At 42.6% G+C, this 16,932-nt stretch overlaps 1 protein-coding gene across 5 annotated transcripts in view; it reads right to left on the bottom strand.

Annotated features, from left to right (window-relative positions):
- Positions 1–16,932, bottom strand: part of NSUN6 (NOP2/Sun RNA methyltransferase 6) — a 52,258-nt gene that overhangs the window by 34,752 nt on the left and 574 nt on the right. Inside the window, exons 1-6 of one of the 5 annotated variants that reach the window (XM_039525982.1) lie at positions 15,727–15,873; positions 12,899–12,998; positions 11,886–12,041; positions 9,910–9,989; positions 8,475–8,584; positions 5,256–5,409 (exon numbers count right to left, since the gene is read on the bottom strand). In XM_039525982.1, the coding sequence (XP_039381916.1) occupies positions 5,256–5,409; positions 8,475–8,584; positions 9,910–9,989; positions 11,886–12,041; positions 12,899–12,973 (575 nt within the window). In that variant the 5' untranslated portion in view covers positions 12,974–12,998; positions 15,727–15,873. Of the gene's footprint in view, positions 1–5,255; positions 5,410–8,474; positions 8,585–9,909; positions 9,990–11,885; positions 12,042–12,885; positions 13,243–15,278; positions 15,700–15,726; positions 15,874–16,932 lie in introns of those variants that run through there. The other 4 variants (XM_039525984.1, XM_039525983.1, XM_039525986.1 and 1 more) reach the window with 4 other exon arrangements.

Genomic DNA, 16,932 nt, shown 5'->3' with positions numbered 1-16,932 from the left:
TTTGGGCTAGCTGCTACAAAAGCATTAACATAGCACGATTTAGGACCAGGATGGTGGCTATCTTAGCTCTGCACAAATGTGCAAGTGGAAGAAAGGACACAAGGAGCTTTCCATGCCTCCTGTGCCTCTCTCGATGGGAGGACATAATCCCACTGGCAAACCAGAAGCATTAGCTTCCCAAAAAGCTGAGTGGGTGGGAAGGACCATGGCAGGGCTGACCCAATGTAAGGCTGGAAGCAGTGATGAGCTGCTAAAATCTTAACAACCGGGTCCCTATAAAAAGTTCTGATTTAAGGGATGTGCCACAGTATGGATTTTTTGTACCAATAGGGTTACCATACGTCCATATTTTCCCGGGAGGAATTTTTAAAATTTACCACCCAGACAACGATTTAAGAACCTAAAAGCCTGACATCTCTGGGAAAATACAGATGTATGTTAACCCTACCTAAAGTTCTTTTTTTAAAAGATGGGCCTGAACTAGAAATGAGCTCCGTTTCACATGTGTGGGTCCCCGCCACTCCCTTGGGGTGTGCTAGGGTGACCAGATGTCCCCAATTTTATAGGGACAGTCTCAATTTTTGGGTCTTTTTCTTATATAGGCGCCTATTACCCCTCACCCCATCCCGATTTTTCACACTTGCTGTCTGGTCACGCTAGGGTGTGCACATGTGTGGGTCCCAGCTGCTCCCTGCACATGTGTGGGTCCCATTGAAGCAGGTATGCAGGGTTAGTGCCCTGAGAACTGCAGGGCACCAGTGGACATGGGGCTGGCTGCAGACAGGGGCGTGGGGCAGGGTTAGCTGGAGGCAGGGAGTGTGACACGGTGCAGACAGGGGCTGGCTGTGGGCAGGTGGTGCAGACAAGCTGTGGTGGGGAAAGGGGCTGTGGCAGGGGCCACGGGGGCTGTGGGCAGGGGCTGGCTGCGGACAGGGGCTGCGCAGGGGCGGAGGGGTGGCAGGGGATGTGGGCAGGGGCTGGCTGCAGGCAGGGACTGTGGCAGAAGGCAAGGGGGTGGCAGGGGCTGTGGCAGGGGCAGGACGGATGGCAGGGGCTGGCTGTGGGCAGGGGCTGGCTCTGGGCAGGGGGTGCAGGCAGGGGGTAGCTCTGGGCGGGGGAGGGCAGGGAGCAGCTGGCTGTGGGCAGGACGGATGGTGGGGGGGTAGCAAGGGCTGGCTGCGGGTGGGGGAGGGTGGCAGGGGCTGTGGCAGGAGGGGTGGCAGGGGCTAGCTCTGGCCAGGGGGTGCAGACAGGGGCTGGCTGGGGGGGCAGAGGCTGCGGGCAGGGAGGGGAGCGGGGGGGGGGGTGCAGACACTCACACGGGGAGAGCGGCTGGGAGCAGCCCGAGCAGCAGGACGCAGCAGGGGACCCACCAGGCAGCAGCAGAAGCCCCAGGGCCAGAGGTCAGAGGAGCAGCAGCAGCAGCAACAGGGCCAGGAGGCAGCTCACATGCCTCCCGCAGCGCAGCGCCCCCCGGCGGCCGGAGCCAGAGCCCATCAAAGCTTCCCTGGCAGGGAAGCCACTTAACAAGCGGTTCTAAAACCACTTCTAAATTTAACAACCGGTTCCTGCGAACCGGCTCCAGCTCACCCCTGGCTGGAAGGGATCTTGAGAGGTCATTTAGTAGAATCCTTTGAGCTGAGGCAGAACCAAGTACTGTATACCTAGATAATGTTTGTCTAATCCAGCGTTTTCTCAAACTGGGGTCTGCGAACCCCTGTGGGTCCATGAGGGTACTCCAGGGGTCCACGGGCCCCGTTGATCAACTCAACTCCTTCCCCTTCCTCCCTCCCAGCACCTCCTGCATGCCAGGAAACAGCTGTTCAGCGGTATGCAGGAGATGCTGGAAGAGAAAGGGAGGAGCGCACTCAGGGAAGGGGGCGGAATCATGTCCAGGGCCGCTGGCCCTACTGATCAACTTCTCCCTCTCCCTCCCAGTGCCTCCTTCACACTGGGGAACAGCTGTTCAGCGGGGTGCAGGAGGCGCTGGGAGGAAGGGAGAGGGGCAGGGATGGGGCATGCTCAGGGGAGAAGGCAGAAAGCGGCGGGGAAGAGGAGGGGCAGAGGTAGAGCAAGGGCAGGAAGAGATGGGGTGGGACCTTGGGGGAAGGGTTGGAGTGGGGGTGGGGCCTGAGGCTGAGCGGGGCTCTTGAGGGTCCACAAATTTTTTTAAATCAAAATGGGGGTCCTCAGGTTGCTCAAAAGTTTGAGAACCACTGGTCTAAACTGTTCTTAAAAAACAACGATGGTAATTCCACAATCTCCCTTAGTATCCTATTCCAGTACTTACCTATCTTTATAGTTAGAAACTTTCCCCTAATATCTAACCTAAATCTCCCTTGCTGCAAATTAAGCCATACTTCTTGTCCTACCTTCAATGGACACAGAGGACATCTGATCACAATCCTCTTTACAGAACCCCTTAACAGATCTGAAGACTTATCAGCTCCCACCTCAGTCGTCTTTTCTCAAGACTAAACACACCCAGTTTTTTTTAAACATTTCCTCATAGGTCAGGTTTTCTAACACTGATCATTTTCGTTGTTCTTTTCTGGACTCTTTCCAGTTTGTTCACACTGGACACAATACTTCAATTGAGGCCTTACCAGAGCCATATAAAGTAGAACAATTCACTTCTGTTTCTTAGATATGACACTCCTGTTAATACACTCCAGAATTATATTAGCTTTCTTTGCAACTGCATCACATTTGTGATTTTTGTGATCTTCTATAACCCTCAGATATCCTTTTCAGCAGTATTACCACCTAACTAGTTATTCCCCATTTTGTAGTTACTCATCTGAAGTGTAGTACTTTGCACTTCTTTACGGAATTTCCTCTTGTTGATTTTCAGACCAATTCTCCAATTTGCCCTGATCGTTTTGAATTCTAATCCTGTTCTCCAAAGTGCTATGGACCCATCCCAGCTGCAAATTTTATAATACTCTCCACTCCAACTCATTAATAAAAATACTAAATAGTATGAGTACCAAGCCAAGCACAGACCCCTGTGAGACCCACTAGATATGTACTTTCAGTCTGACAACAAGCCATTGATAACTACTCTTTGAGTACAGTTTTTCCAATCAGTTGTTCACCCACTTTATAGTAATTTCATCTAGACCACATTTCTCTAGTTTGCTTATGAGAATGTCATGTAAGACAGTGTCAAAAGCCGTACTAAAATCAAGATATATCATGTCTACTATTTTTCCCATTCAGTCAGCCTCTAGCCCTCTCAAAAAAGGGAAATTAGATTGGTTGGCAAGATTTTTTCCTGACAAATCCAAATTGGTTATTACATATAACCCTATTATCCTCTAGGTGCTTACAAATTGATTAATATTGTGTTCTAGTATCTTTCCAAATATCAAAGTTATAGTGACTGGTCTATAATGCCCCAAGTCATCTTTGTTCCTCTTCTGAAAGCAGGCAAACAGTACCTTTCTCCTGTCCTCTGAAACATCGCCCCTCCTCCAACTGTTCTCAAAAATGATCACTAATTGTTCTGAGATTACTTCAGCTAGTACTGGGTGAATTTCATCAAGACTAACTTATCTAAATATTATTTAACCTATTCTTTCTTTATTCTAGAGTGTGTTCCGTCTCCCTGGTTGTTAATATTGTGTTAAGCATCTGGTCACAATTAACTATTTTGGAGAAAACAAGCAAAATAGACACTAAACACCTCAACCTTCTTAATGTTGTCCCTTACTAGCTCTCCTTCTCTTCTAAATAGAGGACCTACTCTTTCCTTCATCTTTCTCTTGTTGCTAATATATTTATAGAACCTCTTTTTATTGCCTTTTATGTCCCTTGTTAGGTGTAACTCATCTTGTGCCTTAGCCTTTATGATTTTTGTCCCCACATGCTTGTGCTATTATTTCATATTCCTCCTTAGCAATTTGTCCATTTCCACTTTTTGTAGGATTCCTTTTTGATTTTCAAGTCATTAAAGAGCTGATGCAGCCATATGAACCACTTCTCTTCTATATTTCCTTTTCATTGGGATAGTTGTGCCTTTAAGAAACTGCCTGCTGTCCTGGACTGTTTTGCCTTATATTTGCTTTCCATGGGACCTTATCTACTAGTTATCTGAGTTTGCTAAAGTCTGCTTTTTTTAAATTAATTGTCCTTATTCTGCGGCTCTCACTCACTTCCTTTCCTTATAATAAGGAAGCCTATCACATCATGATCACTTTCACCTAAGTTGCCTTCCACCTTCACAACTAATACTCTGTTTGTCAAAATCAAGTCTAAAATGACAGTGCTCCTGCTTACTTACCCACCATCTAAAACAAGTTGTCGCCAACACATTCCAAGAACTTACTGGACATTGTGTTTTGCCATATTACTTTTCCAAAGGATATCTAGGTGGTAAAAGTCCTCATTAATACCAGATCTTCTTTTTTGGATCTTTCCATTGTTTGTTCTAGAAATACCTCATCCACCTCCTCCCCCTGATTTGTTGGACTGTTTTCCCCCTCTTTTATCTTCAATTAGAAACTTTCCACTGGCCTGTCTCTAACCTCCTATGGAACTCAGAACAAGTGGGTACATTCTTAATGGGTACAATGCAATGCGTCCTCCCTTTTTCCCCCAGCCTATCTTTCCTGAACAAGCTATATCCTTTTTTCCCCAATATTCCAGTCATGAGATTTATCCCACCAAGTCTCTTTTGCTTGTGTATTAAGACTTCCAGTTCTTCCTGTTTATTCCCCATAGTTCTTGCATTTGTGTATAGTCATCTAAGATGTGCAGACTCCCCCACTGTTCTCCCTCGTTACTCCTATGACCCTATTGTAATTTGCCATTCCCCCAATCCCTGCTAACTTTCAGCACCTCTGTTAAGGTCACCTTGTTTTATACCCAGCCTTTTGTCACCTGCCCCCTTGAAATCTAGATTACAGCCCTCTTTACTAGGGCGGGGAGTCAGAGTCCCAAAATGCTCTTTCTCTTCTTCATCAGGTGGAGGAAGTGCATGCTTCACCCTTTCAAGGGGGTCATAGAGCAGCTGTTGTAATGTGCACTCCTGTGAAGCCCAGAAGGAATTTTTACGGAGTCAGCCAGAATTCTTCCCAAAGCTCCCACTGCCTTAATCTCCCATCTCACATGCCTCCAACATAGCATCTCATTCAAAGCCACAATCTGCCTTTATGTGTATTACAGAATATTTCTAAATTCCTACCTTTTTTTTCTCAAAAAAGGAAATAAATGTAGTTTCTTAATCTTCATTGCAGTTACTATGCACTTACTTGAGTGAGCCACTTGAACTGAAGATTTCACTGCGACTCAATTCAGAAATCCCATTTCCAATAAAAACTTTGGTTCCCAGAAATTCTTTGGCTCCTCTTTTACACTTCCCTTCAATATCAGAGTATACAGAGACCACATCTCCAGCTTTCATAACTAGGGAAAGAAAGATTTTTTTTAAATGCATTATTTGGCAAGAGAACAGTGCCCAACTCATCTGGGACTTCTGACGGGCCATGTACTTCAACCCCTTGCATCACAGCAGTATTGATTTCAGGTCAAGACGAGCTTTGAGTATCTCCAGTGTTGGCTAGTCCACAAAGTCACCTGGCAGTTTTCCCATTGCCAAATTATTTTCTGCACACAAAATATAACAGAGAACCCAGCTCTGTGTAAAGGACTTAGTTGAGCAAGGTACTTAAGCATGTGCCTAATCATAAGAACACAAGTAGTCCCACTGTCTTCAAGTATCTTGCTGCACTGCTGCCTAGAAGAGCTTGAAGAACATTTTGGTTTCTGGTACAGGAGAGTCTGTTAAGCCTGCTTGGAGTAAAGCAGTAAGAAAGCATGGTCCACATGTGGACTTGCTGAGCTCTGCCTCTACTTGTAAAAGCTTCATTCTGAGAGCAATTATTATTCAAACCACGCTTAGAGATTTCTCCCCAGATGCTTTTCTACAATCTCTTTATTGAAGAGCCTGGCTGGTTGCACTAGAGGAAAACTACAGAGGCAAAACTAAGCTTTTGAACTGGGAATGTGGCAGTTTAAAGCTCCTCAAAAGGGTTAGAGTTTGTGTTTCAGAGATCTCTTTCCTATGACCAAGGGGCTAGATTAAATATGCCCAAGGGAAAGGATCATTTTATTATGGAGACATGCTTTTAGAACTTTTCAAAACTGTATTATATTTGTGATCAATTCTTGTAGCCAGAAATAGCTTCTACACAAGATAATTTTCTTCTGAGGATATCTACAATACCCAAAACACTGACACACCATGTTGCTATCATCTACCTAGTATTTGTAAAATTTGCAGATATTTAACTTTATCTCCCATCAAATTATTTGTCTGTCCTCACTTGTAAAGCCAAAAGATTTTTTCCCTTGTTGTCTATCTCTTTAGAATACAGCAGCAGTATGTCGAATTTTTAGTTATAACTTGCAATAATTGTGTTTTCTCTCCATTCAGGCAGCTATATTGGCTAACCTAAAGCTTAAAATTAAGATTTGTCAAACTAAGCTTAAAGACCTTTGATCACTGATTCCTTCTTATCTGTATAACTTGATCAATGATTAAGAGGCCCACTTATGCACTACCATTCATGTCTTGTTATACCGTCTGTGCTGAGTGCAATTTCAGGATAAGGGCTTTATTGTACCTGATTTCAGGCTGACAGCATACTCTCCCACTTCATTTTCCTATCTGCAATTCCTCTAAAATATTTTTAAAGTCCTACTGATGTATGTTTCCCTTTTATTTGATGCTGTGTGCTAATGTAAAGCAATGATGATAAATCACTTGCTCACCCAGTAAGTATTTGCATATTTAGATGTAAAACTGTACAAAATGAAAGATGTTTCAACAATTGTTGAAGCAACTTACTTGTTTTCTCATAAATGCCTTGTCATAAACAGATAGTTAAAGGTTAAGGTCTCTTTTACCTGTAAAGGGTTAACATGCAGTACCTGATGACCACCTGACCAGAGGACCAATCAGAGACAAGATAATTTCAAATCTCTGTGGAGGGAAGCCTTTGTCTGTGTTCTTTGTTAGAGTTCTCTTTTTGGATCTAAGAGAGGCCAGACGTCTCCAAGTTCTCCTGGAGTAGTTCCTACTATTCAATAGTGAGTATTAATTAGAAAGGCGGATTAGTCTTATAATTTGATTTCTACATTTGCAATTGTGTGTTTGCTGAAGGAAATTCTTTATTCCTGTTTGCTGTTACTTTGCTTTTACTGAGAAAGAAAGGAGGGGGGATTCTCTCCAGAGATTGATAAGTTTAGACCCTGTGTATTGTTCCATCTTGGTTACAGAGACAGTGACTTTCTTTTTTATTCTTTAATAAATTCTTTTCTATTAAGGACTTGGTTGGTCTTTCCTTGGGTGGATTCTCAGGGAAAGGAGAGGAGGGAGGTATCCCTCTGTAGTTGGATCCCGGTATCTCTCCTAGGAAAAGGGAGGGGGGAGGAAGCAGGGGGGGAATGGTTTATTTCTTCTGGGTGTAAGAACTCCATGGATTTGGGGCTCTTGGGATCCCCAAGGATTTTGGGGAAGGACTGTGTCCCAATCCATGTACCTGATTGGGTGGTGGCAGCTTTACCAGATCTAAACTAGGATTTTAGTTTAGAGGGAAACCAGTGCAGGTCCCCATTTTGGAACCCAACAGCTCTAAGTGGGGGTGAGACCTATAACATGCCTACATTCAGGAAAGCATACATATTAAGTCAGGGGTTCTCAAACTGGGAGTCAGGACCCCCCAGGGGGTCACGAGGTTATTATACGGGAGGTCGTAAGCTGTCAGCCTCCACCCCAAACCCTGCTTTGCCTCCAGCATTTATAATGGTGTTAAATATATAAAGAAGTGTTTTTAATTTATATGGGGGGGTGTCACACTCAGAGGCTTGCTATGTGAAAGGGGTCACCAGTAAAAAAGTTTGAGAGCCACTGTATTAAGTCAATGGGACTTAAGCACATGCTTAAAGTTAAGCACGAGTTTAAGTACTTTTCTGAATAGGACTAAATTTAAGCAAATGCATAAGTGCTTTTTTTTAATTCAGGGCCAAAATTTGCTTTCATCTAGATCAGCGGTTCTCAAACTTTAGCAACTCAAGGACCCCCATTTTGATTTATTAGAAAATCTACAAAATTAATCTCTCTGGTATACACCAAAATGACTTAACTTTTCAGTTCTGTCAGGTAATGTCTCACTTGAAAACATCTGATCTTTGTAAAAAACCCTTTTTCAAGTCAAAAGAAGAATGTAAAAATATCAATGACAGACAATCCTGCTGTTAAAAAACTGAAGTCTCTAAAAAGGAGAGAGAATGAAAGGAGCACAGAAGAGGAGAGGTAGCACTCACCATTTTGGTATATGTATTGTGCAAGAAAAATCATGCAAGTTTTACAAACAAAACCAAAGTTAAACAGAAACTAGATGTCAACTGGAATGGATGGTCATTTCCCCGCCTCTAAATCCTATTGGAATATATTAGCTAACTCTTACATTTTGAAGCAGATATGATTCCTGGAACGAAGACATGCGCTCCTCGTAGCACTGAATTCCCACACTGGGCTCCAACAATGACTTCAGATGATTGCTTTTGTAGATCCTTCCTGAGGATACAAAGTGTAATTTCATTACAAAAACCTGCTGACATCAGTCTAGTTCAGAAAAAAAAAAAGTCAGCTCATACACGCTGTTTGAGAAAGGGTGGTGGAGAAATATGTACCTACTGTATATCAAACTTACAAGATGTAATTCAGTCTTGATAAAAGTAAAGAATAAGACCAAGTGACAGTCCTTGGAAAAATGCAGATTCAGCCCCAAAACTGCTACTGCCAAAAATTTGATACCAATATACAAAATCAAGTTAACAGATGTGAAAATCATTCTTCTCCACTTTCTCTGATAATAACAACTTAGTGTTCAAGCAGCATGCTCAAAAAGTGCATTTAAAATTAATAACTGCCATAAATCTTTATTACAACAAAGATTTTAACGGGACACAGGGAATTTTGCTAATAGCAACTGTGTGCAGATTAGTAATAAGGAAGGTAATGACTCAGACTTGTCAAGGTCAAGTACAAATAGTGGATTATTTAGAGATTGGTACTTCAAAGAAGGATTTAAGGTCCGTGCAGGACAACAAATAATGACGTACTGTCCAGCACTGTAAAAGAGAAACAGCAAATACCATAATGTACAGTTTGTACACACTAGTATTGTTTATGACCCTATAGTTTACAAGCCCACTTGACACAGTCTTGGTAAACTCAAAATTGACAATTGTGTGTAATTCTGAAGCATCATTATAAGAAAGATCATTTAGATTATCCTTCTAACTGTAAAGTCAAATTAAGCAATAGAAAAATTCAAAGAGGGCAAACAATGAGGGAACACTAAAGTTGTCTAAATGAAAACTAGAAAAAAAAAACAGCTTAAATGTGAACAGTGTAGGACATTGGTGTAGGGGGATAAATGTGACCCTGGAATTCCTGTTCAACATTATCATTTACGCCATCTTCCCTAAATACACTCATGTGAGTTTTGTACATACAAGTTTTCTAATAGAGGAATATTGTGCACTACTGCACAGATACTTTGGAGCCCTGCCAAACAGTCCCTAGTTCTTCAGAAGAGATAATCTACCTCCTCCTAATATACTCTGCCACAGGGCAATTGCTGTAGGGAAAACGAATATGAAGTCCATTATCATAAATGGAGAAAAAAAAGATTATGGTCTTTTAAAATTTAACAAAATTCTGAGGGAGTTTGAAAGATCAAAAATTGATGTTATCTAGGACAAGACTGCATATTTTGGCTTAATAAACACTTGCAACTTTTTAATGGTGTCTTAAGTTATCAAAAATGATTAATGTAAAACATATCATGAAACTCAGTAACACAAATTAGTTGTTAAAGTCTTAAAATTACAAACCTGGGTCCAATGACAGGAATAAGTAAGATGTCCTGGAGTTCTGGGTGCTGAAGAACTGGCACACTAAGATCTTTAAACTGCTGTTTAATTAAAAAACAAAACAAAAGAACATTAACAACAATGCTTTAAAAAGTACTTTATTGTTCTTGGAATAAATTATTTTTCAGTTTACACTTTATACCTGTGAATGGTAGAACAGTCTCTTTAAGTGATGAGAAGCTGAGAAATCCTACATTAGGAAATGCTGTATATTATAAATACTCAAGCTAAAACACAGAGATAAATGAGTACATTCAGAAAAGCAAAGACTACAATAGAAGTCATTGACAGGATTCATTACAGAGCACAGGAGTGAGTCCTGAACATTCATGTGCTCCTGGAGCCTATTTTTTCTGGAACAAGAAGTCTAGGCAATGCTACAAACAGCCAGACACACTATTACTAATAACAGACAAAGAAAGACTAAAATTAGATGAAGATTTGCTCAATGTATTCATGTGGAGATCTTTCCTATTTGACATCTCAGATGCTCATTTTGATAGCTCATTTTAACTGAGAGAGATGTGAGAAGCTGTGGATGAGTGTTAGGGACCTGATTTCATATTAATTTGAAAAGGCTCTAAACTGAGTTGCCATTTTAAAACTCTTCCTAGATTTTCATAAGTGGTGTCTTTCCACACATCCCAAATAACTGGAAATCAGTGCACATCTGATAAAGAGGTATTTTCTCCTTCTAACCAAATCTGTATGCTTTGTGATGTTATTAAAACAGGCATTAATGTTATAGCTTCTTTTTGGAGTATACCTTGAATTAAAACTGTGTTTATTATCATGGAGAAGCTAGCTGTATCTCTGTTTTTAGCAAAGCATTTTCCCTTACAAAGCAAAAAAAAATTGACTAAAATACCAATTCCAGATTCCTAGAACGAGTTGTATGATAAAACAAGCATAATTCATTACCCTCCTAGGAAAAAGGTGGAGTAGCGTCAACTGCTTTTGCATTACAGAAACATCTTGGCTCCTGTCATGCAGTTGCTGTCTGAAAACCCACCAACATTAATATTTTATTTATAGAAGAACTGGATCTTCTCAGAAAGACTGAAGAGATATCATAGGATATCTAAACCATTTATTTTCAGACCTTCTGGCTTACAATTAATTATCTCTGTCAGATAAAGACAGTCATAAAATAAATAGAACAAAAAAAATTCCAAAAATTTACTAAACATCAAAGCATTTTCTGACAGGTTACACCAGCAGGGGGGAATCGCTCAAGTTATTTGGAGACTTGGTTTCTTTCAATTTCACACACTTCTTAAATAAGACATTGCAACATCAGTTCATTTTTGTGTCACCTTTTATTAAAAATAAGCTCTATATTTGTTGCATATATCTTCTCAGACTACTAGTTTCTATTTCTGTTGTCTTGTCTAGATTGCAGTGTCTTCCTTCTATGTTTGTAAAGCATTTAGCACAAAGCGGCCCAAATCCTAATTAGGTCTACAGGTGCTACTATAATACAAATAATCCACGAGTATTATGTGGTCCTTATTTATAGATTTTAAATTTCTGAAGGAATGTGCATGTTTTGAAAATGCAAAGTGAGAAATTATGTTTCTCTGAATCAATTGCTGGTATTTTTTATTAGACCTTATCTACAATTAAACTCAAGTTCTTCAGAACTTTGCAAAAAAAAAAGTCTCTCTTCTCCTCTTGATGAAAGCACCTTTGGTCTAGGGCACTATGGGTATTCCTTTGATGTATCAGATATTGACTAGTATTGGACTTCACTCACAGACTCTACCTTTGTTTCCATTTGACTCTGAAAGTCATCCCAGCACCAAACTGAAAGTAGACATACCCATCAAGTTTAGGAATTGTTTCCATTATTTGAAAAAAGGCTTTTGCGATCACCTACAAAACCAGAAATCTTGTAGCTATCTTTAGCGATAACCAGGATACAAAACTACACAAACCTTGTGGATCTCTTCAAACAGCAGATTTTTCACTTGTTTCACAGAAGCCAAGTGAGTGTTAACTCTAACAGTTGTGAAAGCTGGAGGATGAGATAGACAATTTAACAGAGATTCATATTTTCTCTCTGCTTCCAGAGTGCCTAAAGCACTTATGAGCTAAAAGAAAAAAAGATATATATTAATAGTAAACGGCTTCATGTAGTAGTGCTTGTTGTAGTCAAAAAGTTTAAATCAACTATTACTTTGTGTATGTCATGTAATAGACCCTCAGATGCTTGTGCAGCTCCCACTGACTTCAGTGAGAGTCTGGCTGCTGAAAAGACCAGTCTATTTATTGAGCAAGAGTATTCTAAACAAGCTAATATTGGAACAGGCATTAAAATTAATCTTCATTGATTTGATATTGCGCTATTAAGTGGTATGGTTAGCTTGCTGTACAAAGCAACAGGTATACAGAGACAAAAAAAACAGACTTCAACTCAAAGATACTCTGTGGGAGGTGGGTTTTTTTTCCCCACCTCCCACAGTGATGGTGGTAGTGATGATTGTTCTTGGAAGACTTTAAAGAAGACTACAATTAGTAGATTGTGATACCCCAATATGAGTTTTCTTGGAAGTTGTTAATTAACTAAACACTTATTAACAGTATATTCACTTATTAAAAATCCCAAAAAGTTTAAAAACAAAATTTCATATTATACCTAATATTCATACTTTTAGAAATCACACATTAGACTAGTCCTTATAACTTCTAGATGGAATTAACAATCCACACAGGACCATTGAAGTCAATGATGCTCTGCATGGAGGTCATTACAGGATCAGAGCCCTTTGCTTAAAAGATCTAACTCTAAATACTAAAGATACACTTTTATTGTGCGAGGCATTTATCAGTAACTTAATACAAAAAATAAAGTTAAAAGATTGTAAATGGCTGCACAGTTCAGCATTCAACCAATGAAAGGCAAATTTGTTTATATAGGCTGACTAGTTGAGTTACCTTCATCACATACCTCCTTATTTCTAAACACATTCCCAAGGTATTCTTCAACTTCTGGTTGCAGTAATATTTTTGAAAAAAAAGACATTTTCCTTTATAGTGCAATAGCCTTCCTGGTAAACAACAGCAATAAATGCATTAATGTTTTCTTTATTAAAGATGTTTAATTTGCATAATTCATAACAACTAAATGAAAAGGGCTGGAAAAAAATCAGGTTGTGTTGTGTATGAGTTATTCAACAGTACCATAAGAAAATATATGGAACATTCTGAGGCACATAATTAGGTGAGTCATGTGGCATGACACTCTCTCCTCCAGGTTTCTCACCAATGATTTCATGATAACAGTAAGAAATTTTTCAAAACACTGTTGTTGTTTTTTTAAGTATTACGTCTCACAGTAAAGTAAATGGACTTGAATAACTTACTAAAATCCAATGCAACTTTTTACAAGATGTATCCCTAAATTATGAGCAGCAAAGAGTCCTGTGGCACCTTATAGACTAACAGATGTTTTGGAGCATGAGCTTTCGTGGGTGAATACCTACTTCGTCGGATGCATGACGAATTTATAATTCATATAAATTATGAGTTATGGTGGTGTTTGTACTGGCTAGATCAGGGGTAGGCAACCTATGACACGTGTGCTGAAGGCCGCACGTGAGCTGATTTTCAGTGGCACTCACACCGCCTGGGTCCTGTCCACCGGACCGGGGGGGGCTCTGAATTTTAATTTAATTTTAAATGAAGCTTCTTAAACATTTTAAAAACCTTATATACTTTACATACAACACTAGTTTAGTTATGTATTATAGACTTCTAGAAAGAGACCCTTCTAAAAACGTTAAAATGTATTACTGGCACGCAAAACCTTAAATTAGGGTGAATAAATTAAGACTCGGCACACCACTTCTGAAAGGTTCCCAACTCCTGGGCTAGATGGTGGAGTTGTACTTTCATTCAGAATTGCAAACATAGTTCAGGACACACCTACAGTACAACTGTTAATTGTATTTTAAAATGTGTTAATTAACTATTCGAAATTGCATTTTACACAAAGACTTAATTTTAACAATCTGATTATTCCATTAATAAATTGCTTGCCACCATAAAGGGACCAGTGATGATAAAAAAAAAACTTCACATTCATGTAAATTGTTTTATCACAACTACAAAAATAAATATACATCCTTTAATTAGTGGGGAGGACTGGAGAGGGTTACACAGTGAATGGTTTTAAGATACCATTGTGTAGAGGTTCGGGCACCTAAGAAAGGAATGCTTGGGACTTTTGGCACTTAGGAAAGCATCTGAGATGTCTTGGGTTTTTGTTCATGTCAAGGAAGCAGTTGAGGTTTTTGGTATAAGAAAGGTGATGCATGGGCAGAAGAGACTAGATTTGGTGGGAGTGTAAGGGGGAGGGGGGTTGAATTGCTCATTCCCAACTTTAGCTCATTCCCAACTTATTTGAAACGAATGAGCTGCCTCACTGCACCCTGTCCCTGTATCTAGCACTATGTCCCCAGGACCGATACGCACACTGCCTTGATGTTTCTACCAAATTTAACCACCACTGAAAATTAATGTTTCCATTTAAAGTGTCATCAAATGTTAGCATTAATATCTTAGGAACTGTCATATTGTCTCATCTCCAATCTAGTGTTTCAGAATGTTTACGAGTAAGTAAAGATAGGGGACTTTTTTGTTTATTTAAAAGTCTATTCATCATGTTTCAGTTTTGAAGTATTACAGTATGAACATTGTACGTAAAGATGTGGATATGAATATTTTCATAGTATAAGTGACCTAAAACTTCCAGACATGTCTCCACAGAAAAGTGGCAATAAGTCTGATCTGGTTTAGCATTAGGTTTCTCTGGTTTCTTTTCATCTCTTGTAAATCTTTCATATTACACTGGCAAAATGGTTTGCTTTCACCCCCTATATGTATGGTATGGATCACATGAACTCCCTTCAAAAAGGACCAAAAAAGTAACCAAAGGTTCACTTAGTTAATATCAAAATGTGCAGCTACAGTGAAACTGCTCAGCTATGTGACAAGATAGAAGTGTTTGGATTGCCATGCAACTAGTTACATAGCTATTTCTATTTTTGTAATCCCTTACAGGCTATTTGTTCAATGGCCAGGTTTTCAGGCACCTGAAGATGCAGATAGGCAACAAGTGGAATTTTCAGAAGTGCCTTGGTGCGGCAATTCCCATTTAAATCAAAAGGGAGGAAGTCTCGGTGTTTATCTGCCTCTTTAGGTGCCTAAATACCTGTGAAAAGCCCACTGAAGAGGGAAGCGTCCAGGGCAGTTCCTCCCGCCCAGACTACGCACAGCAGGGCCCTCCCTACAGCGAGCAGGTGTGACTGCAGGCGGGGCACACGTACCCACACTGGCGCTACCCGGGCCGGTACCGCTAAAGCAGGAAGGAGTCTCGGTACCCAGGGCTCCGGGAGGGGTCGCACCGGGTAACACTAGCGAACTGCAGCACGGATCGCCATTCCCCACCCCCCGGTTCTTGGTCACGTCCACACTCCGGCAGCTCCGGGGACGCCTACTCCACGCCGGGCCGCGCGCACTGCCCGCAGGGGCTCTCCGGACAGGGAGCCGCCCGCGGAAAATCTGGGGCCCGCGGGGGAAGGAGGCGCCTGAGACGGCTCGCGGGTGGGCAGCGCGTCCCCCCGGTGAGGCGGAGGCTCCAGCCTCCCGACCGCGCTGGCCCCCTGCAGTGTTGGGGGGAGGGGGATTCCTACTGCCCCTTCGCCAGCAGTGACTAAGGAGCCCCCCCGCGACAGGCCGCCGACAGCACTCCACGGCCCGGCACCCCCGCCCTACCGTCAGCCTCAGGCCCGCCTCTTCCGGAGGACGGCGGAAAACTCCGTCCCGAGCCTCGCTAGGGATTGGTCAGCTGCGCTCATCAGCCGCCAAGCTGACGGTTACCCCGGCAACCAAACACGCAGGCGTGCGCAGAAGCCGGGAAAGGGTTGGGGGCGGAGCCGAGTTTTAGCTGCGGTGGGAGATGCTCGCCGGCCCGTTCCCGCCCCCTCAGCGAGAACGAGACAGCGCGTGGTGTCCGCGAGCGAGCGATGCCGCCCGCGGAGTGGGGAGGGTGCCGCTCGGCTCCGCTCCATTTCACAGGGTGGGCACCGGGCTGGCTACTGGGGATTCATGAGACCCCTAACTCGTCCCTTTGGCTTCCCTGGGAGAACTCACGGGTGTGTAAAGCCAGCCACGCGTGGAAAGCTCTGTCCAAGCATTACCAGAGCACTCCCCACCCCCACTTCCCCTTTTTTTTTAGGTGATTCACAGTTTTTCCCTCCAGTAATAGGAATAAGAACCAGCCAGGCGGCAGCCCATTGAATGCCTCACGAAAGAGAGGCACGACACAGGTGAAACTGGAGAAGACGGGAAGAAGAGAGAAATTTTCTCTACACGTTTTTTTGACGGAGCTGTAGCTCTCTGTACTGCACGGCATTATTTAGCCAACCAAGGACCCAACAAAATCAGCTCGTGACCTTTTAAATGCTTTTTATCCTGTGATACTGGCCCTGGTGCGTGTTAAAACCTGCCCCTGTTCCACAGGGGGAATGCAGGGAGGCGCTGGGGCTGGAGAACTAGCGAAATGGTGACAGACACCCGCTGAAGGGAAAGGGAGCCACTGAGGGGACGAGGATTTTGTCAGACAGTTTAAAAACTTCGTTTTGTTAACACGGATCCACCGCCAGCAGCACTAGTCGCGTTCCCTGCGCAGAGCGGGGCCGTGCGTCGTGTGCCCAGCACCTCGGGAGCCCCGCTCTGCACTTTCCCACCTGCAGTAGCTGCAGTTACTGCCCTGTTTTCCTAGCCGGGAGCCGTGTCTGTTACCCTGGGGCTTCGGGTGAGGTGCTCACTCTCCGAGCCCGCCCACTGCCCTGCCCCCCGCGGAGCCCCACTGACCGCAGCGGGTGGGGTGGGGGGCAATGGCCGGGGTGGTACAGCAGCCCCAGTTTACAGCAGCGCAGGCTTCCCGGAGGAGTGGGGGGAGGAGTGGTGTCCCCTGAG

Source organism: Mauremys reevesii, linkage group 2 (genome assembly GCF_016161935.1).
Source record: "Mauremys reevesii isolate NIE-2019 linkage group 2, ASM1616193v1, whole genome shotgun sequence".
NCBI classification, from domain to species: Eukaryota; Metazoa; Chordata; order Testudines; family Geoemydidae; genus Mauremys; species Mauremys reevesii.
This window is presented reverse-complemented; position numbering and strand designations above follow the sequence as displayed.